General features: G+C 53.9%; 1 protein-coding gene across 4 annotated transcripts in view; it reads right to left on the bottom strand.

Moving 5' to 3' along the window:
• The window catches only part of INCENP (inner centromere protein), a 30,756-nt gene extending 13,391 nt beyond the window's left edge, over positions 1-17,365 (bottom strand). For 2 of the 4 annotated variants that reach the window (XM_033204838.1, XM_033204837.1), the window contains exons 1-11: positions 17,158-17,365; positions 13,038-13,188; positions 12,470-12,583; positions 10,761-11,569; positions 3,521-3,572; positions 2,650-2,704; positions 2,415-2,532; positions 1,257-1,308; positions 729-849; positions 506-637; positions 37-48 (exon numbers count right to left, since the gene is read on the bottom strand). In XM_033204838.1, the coding sequence (XP_033060729.1) occupies positions 37-48; positions 506-637; positions 729-849; positions 1,257-1,308; positions 2,415-2,532; positions 2,650-2,704; positions 3,521-3,572; positions 10,761-11,569; positions 12,470-12,583; positions 13,038-13,177 (1,605 nt within the window). In that variant the 5' untranslated portion in view covers positions 13,178-13,188; positions 17,158-17,365. The remainder of the gene's footprint in view (positions 1-36; positions 49-505; positions 638-728; positions 850-1,256; positions 1,309-2,414; positions 2,533-2,649; positions 2,705-3,520; positions 3,573-10,760; positions 11,570-12,469; positions 12,584-13,037; positions 13,189-17,157) is intronic. The other 2 variants (XM_033204840.1, XM_033204839.1) reach the window with 1 other exon arrangement.
• Positions 17,366-17,716: the final 351 nt, after the last annotated feature.

A 17,716-nucleotide genomic window follows, 5' to 3' on the forward strand; every position in this document is an offset into this window, starting at 1 on the left:
GGGGCGAGGTTACCGACAGGAAAAGGCTTTACTTACGACGAAGCTGCACTGTGGAGAGGAGACAAGGGAAAAGGCAAGAGTTAATGCCAGGCCGGGGGACGTCCTGCCAGGCAGGCCACATGCCCAGCTGTGCCAGCAAGTGTGCGTGAGGCCTGCCCTCCTGCCAGCAGCACCCCCACCGCCTCTCCTGTCACCCAACCCTCACCCCAACAGTGGAGGTGTCCACAAGTACCCCTCACCTTAACCACACAGATCTCCAGGGCTCACACTGAGCCGGCCGAGCCTTCAGGCTGCAGTCCGGAGCCCACAAGGTCAAGTGCAGGTCAGTGCCCCCAGAGGTCAAGGCAGCTGGTGGCCACAGAGGCTTCAGCTGGCCCCTAACAGTGCCAGGCCACACCTGCCTCCGCCCAGGCTCACACTACTCCCAGTATCTTAGGGGACAGACTGGACCTTCAGCCACACTGCCCGGCTCCCACAAAGCCCGACCTGGGTACAGGCCCCTTACCTTGGGGTCCACGCGCAGGGGAGTGTTGCGCTTAATAAAGGACTTCATGACGCTGCGGGGGGCTGAGGTCGGGGTCATGAGCATCTGGTTCCTCTGCACCGTGTGCAGAAAGGTCCGGAGGGGCCGCACCACCTGCAGACGAGGACCAGGGTCAGGAGTGGGCAGGCGGGGCAGGGTACCGAAGGGGGTCAGGGCTCTAGGGCAGGGCAGGCGCCTGGCTCACCTTGCTGGTCGGGCAGGGTGAGGAAGGGGTCTTGCTCCTGGGGGGCTGCAGCTCCTCATCCTCCTCCAGGTGCTGCTCCTCGTCCAGCTCACTCACCGCCTGCTTGTAGCTGCGCTTCCTCCTGCCAAGGCACGGGCGGCAGCATCACAGGGCAGCCCGCCACAGCCCATCAAAAGTCACCTCAGTGAACAATACCCGGCCCAGGCCACCGGCCTCTAGGCTGAAAGAGGCTGCAGAGCCTAACCAACCCTCTGCTGCCCACTCAGAGGAAGGGAGGTGAACAGTCCAAGGTCACATGGCCAGGAGACCACCCTAAGACGGGGCCAACAATCGGTTTGCCCTATTCCCAGGCTGGCGCTCATCCACAGCATGGAGCTGCCTCCTTGGTTAAGTCTCAACACCAGGCCACACGCCAGCAGAGAGGCTCTGAAGCCCCTGAGCACACATCCACCCTCCCTGAGCAAGGGCGCAAGGCCATGTCCTCCAGGGCCCTCAGAGTGACCTACACATCCCTTCCCTAATGCAAACCTGGCACTCTGCGGTGGCTCTCTGGGTCCATCTGCTTGGTCTGTCTTGGCCTCTGTGAAAACAGCAATTTCAGCAAGGCTGCAGAAATGATGGCGGCGGCAAGGTAGGAATGGGAGCCCCTGGGCAGCAGCCTTGGCAGTGGGCAAGGCTCCCTTCCTGGCAGCTCCGGGATGGCCACACGCAGACGTATCAGCCTTAACCCTGACTAGCCTTGAGGAATCTACAGATGCCAGGGCCTGGCTACGCGGAGCTCATGAACCCCTCCCCGCCAGTGCCTGGCTCTATGGTAGGCAAGGCAGGGCGGGATGGTCCCATCGAGGCGGCAGCCCCCGACGTGCCCCACCCACCTCTGACACTAAGAACAGTGTGTGGACACCTTGTAGAAGCAGGAGCTCTAAGCCCCTTGCGCAGCTTCTAAATTCCACCCCTCCTGGGCCATGCGGCTGGTGTGGCCATGACAGGAGGAGGGGGTGGCTCCGGCTGCAGGGTCAACATGCGGGGTGTAGAGTCAGTATGTTTGGTTTCACTGCTAGGAGAAAGTGCACGTGACTCCAAAAGTTCCTCGCAGCAGCCCTGAGGGCTATGAGGCTGGCATGACCATCGTCCCTGACCACGTCATAAAGAGGAGGAGGCCATGTTCAAGATCTCATAGCTACAGTGCACTTCCCACCAGAGAGAAGCACCCTTCTCAGGGAGATGTGAGCAGGACCCCAGGACACTCCCAAACCCACTGTTCTCCAGCCCTCTTTGGACAGGGATGGACCTACAAAGGTCAGAAAGGAGCTGGCAGCAGAGGCAAAGCAGGAGGCCAGGTGGGTGTTCAATTCCCAGCCCACGGCTCTTCCCACTGGCCCCTGGAGTCGAGGTCAAGGCCTTACCTGGCCTCTTCATATCCGTACCCCAATGCAGCCCCTTCCCCTGCTTCCTGTCCCAACCAGCCACAGCCCCCCATGCAGCACTCAGTGACAGCTCCAGCCCAACAGTGGGAGGTGAAGCCTACAGACTCAAAAGGGATCTCTGCACCCCCAGGTTTCATTTCTCTTTAGCCTACTGGCCCAGAAAATAGGGCTTCCTTATCCCCAGATAGAAGGTCAGGCCAAGGCCACCACGGCCCGCTGTGGCTCCGGGCACTACAAGCGGCAGGTCAGGAAGCCTCACCTTGCTGCTCTGCAGGGGGTGTTTCCGGGCTGCTGGCTGCAGGCTTCGCGTTGGGTGTGCTATTGGCAATCTCTGTGTCACTGCGGGGCCGCGAGTTATTTCCGTTGTTCTCAGGGACCTGTGGAAAGAACCAAGGCTTTAGGGATCTCAACCTGGAACCCAAGGCCCAGGATGGCCGCAGGGCAGAGCAGGAGCTCCAGAGGTGAGTCCTCCCTTCCCCAGGCAGCCGCCTTACCTCTGGCTCAGCTGCCGCTACAGGCTCAGCCTCCTCAGGGGACTCCTGCTCAGGACTGAACACAGAAGGGGGACTCTGTGAGGACTGCCCAGCTAGTCCAAGCCCTCCCCCATAGGAAGTCCCACTCCCACTCCAGGGATGGGGGACTCAAAACGTCAACACAAGGTGCCCTGGCCAGGGCCACCACCCATAGCCCCTGCGGGATTGGAGGATGGCAGCTCCAAGCCATGGCTCCGTGGGCAGACGAGGGATGTCAGCTTCAGAATGTGGCTTCATCTCCCAAGCACCCCACCACAGAGCTGACACAGAGCCCTGTCCTCAGTTCCACCGCCACCTCTTGGACCCAGGTGAGCTGCATCTCTTTTGTGGTCTGTCCTCCATTTACCATGGGGCCGGCAAGGCCAGCAGGTCTGCCCAGTCACCCTGTTTCCCCATCCCAAGAACAAACCCTCTGCTCTGCAGGAAGGAGGGAGGGGGCTGGTTTTAGTGATGGCAGGACACGGCCTCCAGGAAAAGGAGTCTGTGTCCTGGCCAGAAGCAGCACTGGGTGTAATCCTGGAGTGCCACTATCCTACCCCACCCAGTCTGAATGGCAGCTGGCAGCTCCGCCTCACCCCCAACCTCTGGAGCTCACGCCCAGGGTCAGGTCTGGCCAGGCAACCAGCAACACGGACGGGCGCTGCAAGGAGACCAGGCGGCCAACACCCACGTCACTCACTGCCTGGTCAGACAGGGGAAACGGGCAGCCCCTGGGCAGTCAGGGATCAGTGGGGAAGGCTCAGCCCAGGAATTGCTTCCAGCCCTGGTGCTCACCTTGGCTCCCTGTCCTGGTGTGCCCTGCCCACCTGCAAAGCCCTGGAACTGAACTCACCCAACTTTTTCAGGCACCTCAACATTCAGAAGCCTCTCCAGGTAACTGTGACCTGAGGGGGAAAAGAAAGGCACAAAAGATGTCATCAGAAACCACATAGGTCCCACTCAAAGGGGTCCAGGGGACCAGGTTCCAGCAAGGTCCTGGCCACTGCTCCCATCATTAGCCTTGCCATCCCCAGGACCCTCCCCTCAGCACTCATCCTAGCGTCTTTATCGAAGTTCCTGGCTTCATGTCCCCTGCTGCTTCCCAGATGGTCTTCCCATGCCCATCTGGGTACGGCTGGGCACCCTCACTGGGCTGGGAATATCTTGAGAAGAGGGACAATGTCTGTTGCAGCTCCAGGCCCCAAACTCCCAGCATGGGGCCCAAGACAAAGCAGCTTATTCTGTCAACAAATATTCATCAAGTGCCTACAGTGTACTGGGACCTGGGCCAGGCCCCAGGGCCCCAACGGCAAGCAAAACAGAACCACTGTCTGGTCTAGATAACAATCATCAAATAGTCCCGTCAACAACACCAGCATGGGCAATGATGGAACACAGCAGACAAATTTTTTTTCTTTTTTTTGAGATGGAGTCTTGCTCTGCTGCCCAGACTGGTGTGTAGTGGAACAACCTCAGCTCACTGTAACCACCACCTCCTAGGTTCAAGCGATTTCTGGCTAATTTTTGTATTTTTAGTAGAGACGGGCTTTCGCCATGTTGGCCAGGCTGGTTTCGAACTCCTGACCTCAAGTAATCCACCCGCCTAGGCCTCCCAAAGTGCTGGGATTACAAGCGCGAGCCACTGAGCCTGGTCCAGAGCAGAGAATTTTAAAAGCCTATGACGAGGGGACCTGAGCTGGTCTGGAGGAGTTGACAGACAAAGGAAGAGGAGGTCCAGGCCAGTGGTTCTCAGCTTGCATTCTCTGATCCCTGGATGTCCTTGAGACCCTTGGGGGATCCACGAGGTCATAACTAATCATGATACTAAAATCATGATACTAAAATGTTACTTTCCCCCTTTCACTGTGCTGACACTTGCCCTGAGGGCATAAGAGCAATGGGGAACAAACTGCTGAAGCCAGCATCAAACACTATCCTCAGACCACACACTCACAGGAAGGAGAGATGTCCAGTTTCACTGACGAATGTCCTTGATGAAGGTGTAAAAAGTACTAATTTTTTTTTTTGAGACAGACTCTCACTCTGTCACTCAGGCTGAATGCAGTGATGCAATCTCAGCTCACTGCAACCTCCACCTCCCAGGTTCAAGTGATTCTTGTGCCTCAGCCTCCAATTAGCTGGAATCACAGGCACGTACCACCACACCCAGCTAATTTTTTATATTTTTAGTAGAGACAGGGTTTCGCTATGTTGGCCAGGCTGGTCTCGAACTCATCCTCAAGTGAACCACCTGCCTCAGCCTCCCAAAGTGCTGGGATTACAGGCGTGAGTCACCGCGCCTGCAAAAGTCCTAATTTTACTAAATCTAAACTCAAGTACATGCCATTTCTACTCTTCTGTGTGCTGAGGTGGGAAGTGTGCCGAATGCCTGTTGCTGCAAACCCAGCTCTCCGCGAAAAGCGCTCGTCTCTAAGCTACCACCTGCACTAGCCACTTTTTCACCTGGAACACTATTATTATTTAAAAGAATGACTGGCCGGGCGCGGTGGCTCAAGCCTGTAATCCCAGCACTTTGGGAGGCCGAGACGGGCGGATCACGAGGTCAGGAGATCGAGACCATCCTGGCTAATACGGTGAAACCCTGTCTCTACTTAAAAATACAAAAAACTAGCCGGGCGAGGTGGCGGGCGCCTGTAGTCCCAGCTACTCGGGAGGCTGAGGCCGGAGAATGGCGTAAACCCGGGAGGCGGAGCTTGCAGTGAGCTGAGATCCGGCCACTGCACTCCAGCCTGGGCGGCAGAGCAAGACTCCGTCTCAAAAAAAAAAAAAAAAAAAAAAAAAAGAATGACTGACACACAATGGTTATTCAATCTTGGCTATCTGGAAGACATTTTCTCACAAGTCAATGAAGTGAATCCATCACAAAAATAAAACACCATGTGCTAACAATAATTTAAAAATTGAAACAAAAAGAATCCAAGAGTAGAATTTTGAAAAGCACGTATCCACCACCAGCAGGGCCACAGCATCCTAATACCTAAGGACTTTTCTGATGAGGTTAGAAAACAAATGTGCTTTTTTAGGATATTATATAATGAAGGGTGTCAACACTTGGAAGACGTGCATAACCTGGTGAAGCAATATTTTCCAAATGATTGATGTATGCGGTTATGAAATCACACACATCTAAAAGATCCATTCAAAGTGTGGCTGGGTGTGGTGGCTCACTCCTGTAACCCCAGCACTCTGGGAAGCCGAGGCAGACGGATGATTTGAGATCAGGAGTTTGAGACCAGCCTGGCAACATGGTGAAACCCCGTCTCTACTAAAAAAACAAAAATTCGCCAGGCGTCGGTGGGCGCCTGTAATTCCAGCTACTAGGGAGGCTGAGGCAAGAGAATTTCTTGAACCAGGAGGCGGACGTTGCAGTGAACCAAGATCATGCAACTACACTCCAGCCTGGGTGACACAGTGAGATTTCATCTTAAAAAAAAAAAAACAAGGTGCAAGGTAGACCCCTATGGAACCAGCAACATGGTTTCAGACTCTACACCACAACAGACCTTGAAGAACTACCACTTCTTGCGCTAGTCCTGATAACAAAGAATATGCACAATTATCTGAAAAAGCTATGAAGATATTCCTCCCTTTCCCAACTACACGTCTGTGTGAGGCCAGATGTTCTTCAGCTACTTTTTTGTTTTTTGTTTTTTTGAGACAGAGTCTCACTCCGTCACCCAGGCGGGAGTGAAGTGGTGTGAATTCAGCTCACTGCAACCTCCACCTCCCGGTTTCCAGCAATCCTCCTGCCTCAGCCTCCCAAGTAGCTGGGACTACAGGCACACACCACCACGCCCAGATAATTTTTTGTATTTTTAGTAGAGATGCGGTTTCACCATGTTGGCCAAGATAGTCTCGATCTCTTGACCTCATGATCCGCCCGCCTCAGCCTCCCAATGTGCTGGGATTACAGGTGTGAGCCACCGCGCCCGGCCAGTTCTTCAGTTACTTTAACCCAAACAGTGCAATGCAACAACAGATCAAACACAGAATGAGGCTTCTTTAAAGTCACACAATAAAGAGATTTGCAAAATGTAGAATAATGCCAGTCTCCTCAGTACATTTTTGTTTTGGAAAAGTTATTTTTTCATAAAAAGTCTTAATGTAAACAGGTGATAGGCTTGGTACTTACATTTTGTAATGTCAAAATATTAAACAATATTTTTAAATCTTTAAAGTACTAAATATTCATATAAAAATATTAACTAAAATTTAAATACTTTTAAAATCCTGTTTTAATTTCTAATACAGTAACTATCAATAGATAAAACCTCATAATCGAAGCTTTTTTTTTTCTTTTTAACAGAGTCTCACTCTGTCACCCGGGCTGGAGTGCAGTGGCGCAATCTCAGCTCATTGCAGCCTCGACCTCCTGGGTTCAAGCAATCCTCTCACCTCAGTCTCCTGAGTAGCTGGGACTACAGGCACATGCCACCATACCTGGCTAATTTTTCCCATTTTGATAGAGACAGGGTCTGGCCATGTTGTCCAGGCTGTCAAAAGCTTTTTGAGGCTGAGGCTTAATCATTAAAAACAGGAGGCCCGGGGCCCTCACCCTCAGCACTCACCCTGGCACCCTCACCACAGCTGCTAGCTTTATGTCCCCGGCTTCTTCCTAGCTGGGAGCATGCCTGTTCCCAGTGCCACTGGTCTGGGGAGAAGGAGGGCCAAGGCCGCGAGGCAGGAAAAAAAGAGGCTTTTTGGGGGAACAGAGAGAAGGTAGCTGAGCTGGCGCATCCTGAGCCATGGGGGTTTGGCCAGAGTTCAGGCTGGGAGGCAGCCAGTGGGAGGTTGGGGCGCACAGGGTCTCAGGAAAACAGGGAAGACAATAGGCCACAGAGAAGGGAAGCCGGGACCCTTTCTGGGTATAGTAGCCAGGTTTGGGGAGGTGGTGGGAGCAGCTGCAGGGCTGGGCTGACAGTCACGGGTGGTGATGACCCCCATTTAAGGGGTCTATACCCAGAAGATACGTCCCCCTCATCTCCCCATGCAGTGTCATCCCAGCTCACGTGCTCCCTGATGAAGTTGCCCACGTGACTCTATGGCTCTCCCACCAGCACAAGGGTTCTCTGGAATGCTAAGTGCCATCTGCAAGCCATTCAGGCCTCAGAGCTGGTCTGGTGGTAGGGAAGGGGCCCAAGCACTGGCAGAGGGACGGAAGGGCTGTTCTTCAATGCAGAGGTGGCTCGAACGCCCCAAGGTAGAGCCCTGTGGCAGTGGGCCTGTCCCTTCCTATCCACTTCAGAACTGCTGCCCCACAGGCCCCACAGGCCCTGCAGGCAGGTGCGCACCAGGCCAGAAGGCAGGGGATTCCTGCTGGCACACAGCAGTTCCATGCCCCGGGGCCACACTCTGGCTTCCAGGGGCCCCCTCGGCCCATCCTGCCTGCTGGCTTTTTTCCCTCATTCCCCCATTCCTCTGGTGCAGGTGTTTCCTTCCCATCCTGAATTTAATTTTTAAGAAATTAAACTCATTGATTTCCCAAAAATTAATGAATTGAACTCAAATCCTTGTGTCAAGTGCTGCTCATTGGGAAAACTCAAACCAAGACCCCACCTCGGAGCTGCCCGAGAGCCTCTCCCAGAACCTGGGATCTGGGAGACCCCCGGGAAGCCTCCCCCCCGTCACCGCCCCACTCCCTGACACCCTTGCAGCTCCTCGCTAGGGGTCGGCCTTGTCACACCCAAACTGAGCGTCAGCCGTTGGTGAGTTTTCTCAAATAAGACGTACTGAGTATCCACTACACCCAAGCGCTAAGATGAGTTATCTACTCACATTCAAAGCAAGTGTTATCACCATTTCACACAGAAAAACTGAGGCTGAGAGAAGGGGTGTGCCCAAGGTCACCCAGGGTCTGTGTGACTCCAGATCCTAGATCCTGTATCCTCCTCTCTCTCCTCTGCCCACCTCAAGAAGAGAGATGATGCTGGGCTGGGAGTCAGACAGACCTAGGTCACATGCAGCAGTCAAATCAGAAGCCCATTCATGGGCAGGGACCGGGTAGATAGGGAAAAGTGATGGGAGGGCATGAGAGCTGCAGATCCGGATGTCTGCTCCAAAGGTCTCAGAGATGCTCTGCAACCCTGCCTGGCCCGCCCTCTACAGGTCCAGGCTCACCTGCCCCCTTGGGCTCCTTCCCAAGATCAGATCCAGGCCTGAGAAAATCTCCAAAACAGATCAGAACCATTTAGATCCTTCTGAGAATCCAGAAATAGACAGTGTGCCACACTGCACATCTGTACGTGCCCCAGACTGTGTCACCCCAAACCCTGGAGCAGGCCCATCCCCAGGCAGCGTGACTCAGGCAGAAAGAAAGCTGCCAAGGTGAGATGCCCTCCCCTGCCTGACAGGCCCTGCCCTGGGGCCTTGCACAAAGCCTCTTTTGCAAGCACCTGACTTTCTGGACAGAATGAAACATGCAGTGCTCAAGCCCCAGCTTCCCGATTTACAGATTCCATGGCCTCCTTAAGCCTCAGTTTCCTCCTCTATAAACTGAAAAATTCCTCACAAGCTAACAGTGTTGCTATAAGGACCAAATGAAATAACCTTTCCTTTTATAAATCTTAAAGTGCCTGGCAGATGCCAGCTACTATTTAATATGCATTAAGAAAAACCTGGGCTGGGCGCAGTGGCTCACACCTGTAATCCCAGCACTTTGTAGGCTGGGTGAGGCTTAGGTCAGGAGTTCGAAACCAGCCTGGCCAACATGGTGAAACCCCATCTCTACTAAAAAACAAAAAAACAAAAATGAGCCTGGTGTGGTGGCAGGCGCTTGTAATCCCTGCTACTCGGGAGGCCGAGGCAGGAGAATTGCTTGAACCCGAGATGCAGAGGTTGCAGTGAGCCGAGATTGTGCCATTGCACTCCAGTCTGGGCAACAGAGTGAGACTCTGCATCAAAAAAAAAAAAGACAAAACATAAATCCTGGCCTATCCTCACTACCAATCCTCTGGCTGCATCTTTACAACAGCCTCCTATCTGGTCTCCCTGTTTCCCTCCATTCACCATCATCAGGCCACTTCTTTTGCTTCAGTGGGGTCAAGTTCAAGCTCTTGTGTGAGACATGAGCCCCAGACCCCCATCACTTGTTGCTTTAGGCATCAGGGTCTTTGTACAAGCTGTTCCCTCTGCCAAGAATACATATCCCCGCATTTTTTTTCCACTTAGCAAAAGCGCAGCCATCCTTCCGAACCCTCCTAGCTCAGACTTCAGCTCCTCCTCATGCAGCCAGCCGCCCCTCCAGACACCTGCTCCAGTGGGCAACGGCCCCCTAAGCTGAGATCTGAGAGAGCAGCTACCGTGACCCAGTCCTTCCCATATGCCAGGCACCCTTCTAACTCCCCGTGTGGGGTGACCAAAGAAAACCTCACAACGACCCTTTGAAGTGACGTGATGAACCCCAGTTGACAGGCGAGGAGTGGAGGCCCCCGGCTGCGAGGTGGGTGAATGGCTGAATTGGCACACAGACCCACGCTGGCCAGTTCCAGAGTCAGCTTGGTTCTCCCTCCTGGCTCCCATCAGATGCCCAGTCATCTGACCTGCCAGAAGGAACCTGCGGCCGTAATTCCCTCCTCCAGATCAAACGCAGTGTCGCTAATGGGCGGCGCACAAACCCTGTGAATTTAAGCAGCCTCTGCAGCATGGGGTTGGGAGGAACGAGCTGGCCCTGGGTAAGAGGCCCAGGCTCCAGCCTCAACATGGCCAGTAACCACGGCCACGTGGTGGCCAACCTCCCTGAAGCTCAATTTCCCCGCTTGTAAAGCAAGTAGGTTGGGTCAGATCTGCACTATCCAATGTGGAAGCCACTAGCTACATGTAACTATTTAAATCTAAAAGAAGTAGAATGCAATACAATTTAAAACTCAGTTCCTCAATCAGACTAGCCACACTTTGAGGACACAATCGCCAGATGGGGCCAGCTAGCGGCCACCACGCAGGACAGCACAGATGTGGAACATCTACCTCACAGCAGAAAGCTCTCTGGACAGCTCCTTGCTAGATGATCCCTCAGAAACCCTCCATCTGAGCCTGGCACCAAGGACCACCCGCCACTGCCAAGCCCCCAGACTCACAGATGATGCGGCCAGAGGCAGCGGGTCCTTCGGCAGTCTTCTTGGCAAGCCTTCTGCTCGCCCTGCGGACAACACTTTCCTGTTTGGCCACCAGAGAGTACTTCTGGGCTAAGACTTGGGGACTCAGGGAGGACGGGGCGATCAGGTTGTGCCGCACCGACTGAGAGTCCGCAGGAGAGCCCGTGGGCATGGAGAAGTTATCCGGCAGGATGGGAGCCAGCACCCGCTCCCGCCACGGAGAATCTGGAGAGCCTGGCGAGTCCCGTGGGCCAGGGGAGACCCGCGCAATCCTGAGCTTAGACACAGACCGCCCTGTCCCGACCCCTCGACCCTTGGGGTCCTGGGGTGTAGCCATCAGGGAGCTCACTGTGACGGACTCCTGCACCCTGGCCTTTGACTTCTTAGGTGTTGATTCCTCATCTGATGTCAGGATGCCCCGGGAGGCTGGAGTTGTGGCTGAAGCTGGAGTCGGGGACAGAGTACGGGGCAGAGGCTGGACGGACACGAGCTGGGTGACATGCTGCTCAGCATTGTGGCGCTCACTGATGCCAATCTCCACCACAGGCACCAGCTGGCACTGGGTGCGGTTATCCTTGGGCTTCTCGGTCAACATCGTGGGAGACTCAGGGGTGGGCGAAGAAGGTGCAGCCAATGCCATGGTGGCTGCAGCAGCCGCAGCCGCCGCACGGGTCACACGCCGCAGGACGGAGCCGTTCTCCCCCACCATTGTGGCCAGCTTCTCTACACTGTCCTTGCTGCGGAGGCGTCGGGAGCTCAGCTGGCTGCTCCGAGACTTTCTGCGGGATAACCTGGCAGGGGCAGCAGGGCAGAGGCTGAGATAGGCGGCAGGACAGGGTAGCACCCAGTCTCCCTAAGAGCCACCAGCTTGGATGGAGTATGATGAGAGAATGTGAAGGCAAAAGATCTGGGTTCCAGCCCAGATTCTGCCACCTCTAGCCAGGAGGCCCCAGGCCATTCTTGTCTGAGCCTCAGTCTTCCTAACTGTAAATTGGGGATCTTGCCACAGTCCTCACAGAACTGGCTAGGAAGATTATATTCATCCAAACCGCTGGCTGGCTGAAGTCATACCGCACCGAGTCCCCGCTGAAAGCCTTACACATGCTCTCCCTTAATCCAGAGCATGCCCCTGAGAGGTAGGGACCACTATCCCCATTTTAGGGATGAGGAACAGAGGCTCAGAGAGGCAGAAATTCAATTCAAAGCCATACTGCTCTGCTAAGGGGCAGAGCTGCGGTTCACACTCAGGTCTAACCCCAAGACCCAGCCTCTTTCCCTAGCACTCTGCAGCCCCAGTCATTCTTGAGGGGGACTAAAATAAGCATGACAATATGAGGGCTGGGACAAGCCACGTGGTGCACACCTCTGGTCACACTCACCTAACAGAAGGACGGCTTCTCTTTTTCATCCCACCTATGGAAATAGTTGCCATCCTCCAGGGCCCAGATCAAATCCCCCCACCCCCAACACACAGCCACAGATCTGGACTCCAAGGTCTTGGGTCAAGCTATAGTTCCCCATGGCATCCCAACCCCTCTCAGCATGGCCCATGCAGTACCCGCGGTGGTACCCACTACCCCTCCTACAGGCTGCTACTTCCAAATCAACATCTTCAGAATCGAACTCTCCCAGATGGCACCAAGCCTCCGCAGAGCCCACTGCTCAGCTCACCCTCCCCCAACCCTTCCTACCTTTTCCTGATGGGGTCTCTGTTTTCATCCTGAACATAAGAAATCCGTCTCTTCTTCCGTCGGTTCTTCTGAGAAGGTGTTTTGGGCATCAGTTCTGGCTCTTTGCTGAATTCTCTGTTTAGCACAGGAGGGTGTCACTCGAGGCTGCCTGGGAACTGCTGGTCCCCTCTCCCACCCAGCCTGGCCCCTGCCCATTTCCTGGCCGCGACAGGTCAAGCTGGGGTGACCAGCACCAAGCAAGCTCTCCAAGGTCATGTGGGCACACAGGGCTTCCTCCTGGAGACACGGCAGGGAAGCAAGCCCCCAGGCGCACGTCCATTGCCCCACACCCTGAGAGGCCCAGTCAGCAATGATGGCGAACAGGCAAGGGACTCGATCTTTCCTGCTGCCCCTTCCCATGATACTAGGTCGGGCCCTAGCACACTGCACACGGAGTATACAGCAGGGAGCCCTGACAGGTTGTCGGTTTTGCCAGGCAGGTGGGGACGAGGAGCTGTTGTGTCCCCAAAACCAAAGCAGCCCAGACAGGCGCTGGTGTTCCCATCCCCTCACTGTGCCCTGCCTTCACCTGGTGAACATGCGCTTGGCCTCCTCCTGGATCTCCTCAAGCCACACCAAGTCCTTATTATCCATGTTGCAGAGAAACTCCATGAGCTTCTGGTCACATAGCTCCAGCAGGTGAATGGGCCCTGGGGCTGTCGTCCCCATGGTGGCTCTGTCTGGTGAAGACAGGGACAAGAGGCACAAGTTAGAGGTTCAGGGTAGGGGTCTGGGGCTTTCTCCAAGCTGCCATACCCATCCCACCCACAACCACCACAAACACCCAGTGCCCGAACCAGGGCCCCTCTCTGCTCACAGCCATTCCCCAGAGCTGCAGAATTCCAAACACTAATGCCCTAGCCTCGTTTCTGCAAAGAGGGGCCCTTCTACTCACATTCTTCAAATACCTCCTTGTCCCCACCCTCCACAGCATGACTATCCCCAGTTCCTAGCCAATTCTGACATTGATGGTCCTCCTTACAAATGGCCTTTTCTGGGCTGAAGATGACAGGGCACTGCCATCTGCCTTCCTGGCCACCCCAGGGCCCCTCACTCCCTGCCCAAACACAGTCCTGCTCTCGCTCTCCAGTAGGCCCTCATCTTACTACTCATGGTTAAGTAAGGGCTAAGACACAGCCACCCTGTGCTACATGCAAGCTGACTCCAGACATCAGGCCAAAGAACATCCAACCCAACTGCCTCTTTAAGAGGCCAGTGAGCAGAAGGGATTCTGTGTTCCAAAGGAATGAGTGAGAAAGTAGTGATCCTGAGATATGCCCTCAAAGGGCCTCCCATACCTCTCTCCCTTGAGCTGAAATGCCCTCCAAATGGAGCATAAACAGAACATGAAGGGAACGGTAAGCAATATCTTGTTTTTAAGAAAACTTGCCTATAGGCATTCAGCAAGGGAAAACACAAAAACAGTTTCTTCTCACTTTCTTATAAAACTAGCAGCTCAGGTATCCTCCTTAAAACTTGATAACCAGCCTCGCACGGTGGATCACACCTGTAATCCCAGCACTTTGGGAGGCTGAGGCAGGTGGATCACTTGAGGTCAGGAGTTCAAGACCAGCCTGGCCAACACAGTGAAACCCTGTCTCTACTCAAAATACAAAAAAATTAGCCAGGCATGGTGGTGCGCGCCTGTAATCCCAGCTACTCAGGAGGCTAAGGCAGGAGAATCACTTGAACCCGGGAAGCAGAGGTTGCAGTGAGCCAAGATTGCGCCACGGCCACTCCAGCCTGGGCATCGCAGTGAGACTCTGCCTCAAAAATAAACTTGATAACCATTACAAAAACCTCAAGCGAGGAAGAAGTACAGTCAGCCCTCCATACCTGTGAGTTCCATACCCATGGATGCAACCAACCACCAGTGGAAAGGATTTGAAAAAAAAGCTGCATCTCTACTGAACATGTATAGACTTTTCCCTTGTCATTATCCCCTAATAATACAGTATAACAACTATTTGCATAGCTTTTACATCGTATTAGGTGTTATAAGTAATGTAGAGATATAAAGTATACAGGAGGATGTGTGTAGGTTATATGCAAATACAATGCCATTTTATATCAGGGACTTGAGCAACTGTAGATTTTGGTATCCAAAGGAGGTCCTGGAACCAATTCCCTGAGGATTCCAAGAGACAAACGTATTCTACTACATCACAACAGGCGCTCAATGACTATCCCAACAGGAGAATGAGTGAAAGAACAAACGAATGGGTGGTGGTCATAAGCCATAACCACAGGCTGCGTGCCTCAAGTCAGGGCAGTGACCCACCATCCTGATTTACCACTTCCAAACCAAGAACCGGCCGGGCACGGTGGCTCATGCCAGCACTTTGGGAGGCCGAGGTGGGCGGATCACAAGGTCAGGAGTTCGAGACCAGCCTGGCCAATATGGTGAAACCCCATCTCTACTAAAAATACAAAAATTAGCTGGGTGTGGTGGCACATGCCTGTAATCCCAGCTACTCAGGAGGCTGAGGCAGGGGAATCACTTGAACCTGGGAGGCAGAGGCTGCAGTGAGCTGAGATCGTGCCATTGCACTCCAGCCTGGGCGACAGGGCGAGACTCCGTCTCAAACAAACAAACAAACAAACAAGAACCATGCACAGCTTAGCCTCCCATCTACAATGGAAGGTCTTGGAAGGAAGGGACAAATTGCTGACCCCTTGATCCCTCACAGGGCATAGCACCAGGTCAGGTTTCAGTCTCATGGGACCTCCTTTGGCTTGATTCAGGGACACACTAGCCTTTGTTCCTCAACAAGCTCTGGCCTGTGTCTGGAACACAGTCTCCCATTTTGTATGGCTCACTCCTCATGGCTTGGATCTCAGATCCTCAGGAAACCTGACCACCAATCTAAAGTAGCCCCAGCCATGATCCCATCCATTGACTGTAATTCTCTGCAGAGCACTTGCGTGCTTGTTTACCTGTTGCTTACTGCCTGTCCCTGCCCACTAAACAATTGCTCTCTGAGGGCAAGCCCCTGTCTGACTTGCTCATTGTTGAGTGCCCAGAGCACAGCAGTGCCTGGCAACAAGGAATACTTGTTGAATGAATTAATCCACCCATCAACTCTACACCTAGAAATAAACATCCTACAGGTGCTCATCCCACCACACAAAGGGCACCAAATAAACTTAATCTGCACAGGTTAGAACTGACCAACACACATGTTCAAAGCCCCTGCTCCTAGATGCCAAGGGCAGCAATAATCAGGGCAGGGCCAAACGGGCAGGATCCTACAGGCTCTGGGCTGAAACCTCGGCTCTGCAGCCAGCCAATCACAGGCAAGGCCTTTTCACTGCCATCCCTCACCTTCCCCTAACCCTTCTGCACCCAGACCACAACCCTGGCAAAGTGCAGGACCTCAGGCCAGAAAAGAGAAAACTGTTTAAGGAAGAAAAAGATTTGCGGAGAAAAGCAACAACTGGCTAACTTTTCAAAAAGTATTTGTTCAAATGGGCAACGTGGATGAGAGCTTCTTTCACAAAGTCCATGAAAGCAATTGGACTTCTTTCATGGGGAAGTTTGCTTAGATCTTAGCGCAGCCATTTAAAAAGCGTTACCATAAGTTAAAACAGAGGTGACCCTGAAAAAGAAGGAGGCAGTGTACCAAGAATCAGGCTCCTGGAAGAGCAGCAAAAATCTCTTCTTCAGCCCATGTAAGCAACTGCACGCAGATAAAGAGCACCCAACACTCTACTGAGGGAGGCACTCTCCACTCTTCCTCTCCAACACTTCTTTCACACCATACACCAGACTGAAGGCCCCATTGCCCTCCTCTATGACTCCTGTTCTTTTCAGGGTGCTGTAAGTTGGGTGCCTACCACACCTCTGTGCAGAAAGCTCATAGCAGCTGCTCCCATTTACTGAGTTCTACTCCATGCCCGAGTCAGACATCATCTCATTTAATTCTCACCACAACCTTGAGGATATGCATGAGAAGAGGAGGAAATTGAGGCAAAGAGAAGTCCAAATCAGCCGGTAAATCAGGGGCATAAATAGAACCGTGCCCTTAGCCACTGGCTATACCTCCTTTAAACCGTGCGCTTAACCACCGGCTATACCGCCTTCTAAATATCAACCTCTGAAAGGAAGGCGCCCAGTCTTGGCTCTGGGCAACCCCGCGAGCAACCCATGTTAGCTGAACGAGACTGAACCGGGGACAGCGAACAAGATTGAGGAGTGACAACGGGCGGCCCAGCCTCCGGAAATGGTCAGTTTAAAATGCTGCTCAGCTGGGAGCGGGGGCGTTGAGAGAGGGGTTTTAACTGCACAGAAATGCCATCTGGCATCATTCCGTCAAACCACAGGGTTGGTTGGTTTCGGGTTTCCTGCGCGTCCAAGTCAACAATAATCCTCGCAGGTACAAAACAAGGTGCTAGGCAGCCGGGAGCGGAGGGGACGGGGCTATGCTCTAGGAAGCTGAGGGCCTAGGTGGAAGGGGTGGGGGGCATCTCGGGCCCGAGAACCAAGGCAGGCGACCTCGCCACTTGGAAGAGGTGACCCTCATATACCCAGGCAGCCAGGAGCTGGGTTGGGGAGTCACGACCCTGGTCCGGGGTTGGCAGGGACCGAGCAGAGGACCGGGGAAATAATCGCGAACCACCCCCCAATCCCCACGCCCACGCGCACTCACTCGACTGCGCCACGTCCCCTGAAGGCTGCTCCGATCCAAGTCCGGTGGTATCCCTAGCTGACGCCCCGCTTGCCCAGACCCACTCGGTTCCGGGCCTTCGGGGCTCACCGCACGGGAGGAGCAACCAGGCGGCGCAGCGCGGGCGAAATCTATGATTTTCAAAACTGAAGGCTCAGCCAATCCTCGGCAAGTTTGTCTGGGCCGTTGCAAAACTTTAAGCCAATCAAATAACAGGAAGTACGAGTCCGCCCTTCTATTGGTTATGTCGACTAGCAATCTGCGGGACTAAGAGGCGGGGAAAGGAAGCGAAAGACTTTAAGCCCCCTCAGCTTCCGGGAGCTCTGGCCGCGGCGGAGAGAGGAAGTAGACCTCCGCCTGGGAGGAGTCCGCAGACCCGGAACTACGAGTCCCGGCAAGCACTGCGAAGGCCACGAGCGGCTTCCTTTCTTCTCCAAGCACGGTGGCAGGCTACTGATCTCTGCTGCTTTTTTTTTTCTCATAAAAACATGTATGTATATACTTACATTGCTGAAAGAGCATCTTTTTAATGTAACAAATT

The sequence above is a fragment of the Trachypithecus francoisi genome, unplaced genomic scaffold, assembly GCF_009764315.1.
Source record: "Trachypithecus francoisi isolate TF-2019V2 unplaced genomic scaffold, Tfra_2.0 Lachesis_group8, whole genome shotgun sequence".
Taxonomy (NCBI): domain Eukaryota; kingdom Metazoa; phylum Chordata; class Mammalia; order Primates; family Cercopithecidae; genus Trachypithecus; species Trachypithecus francoisi.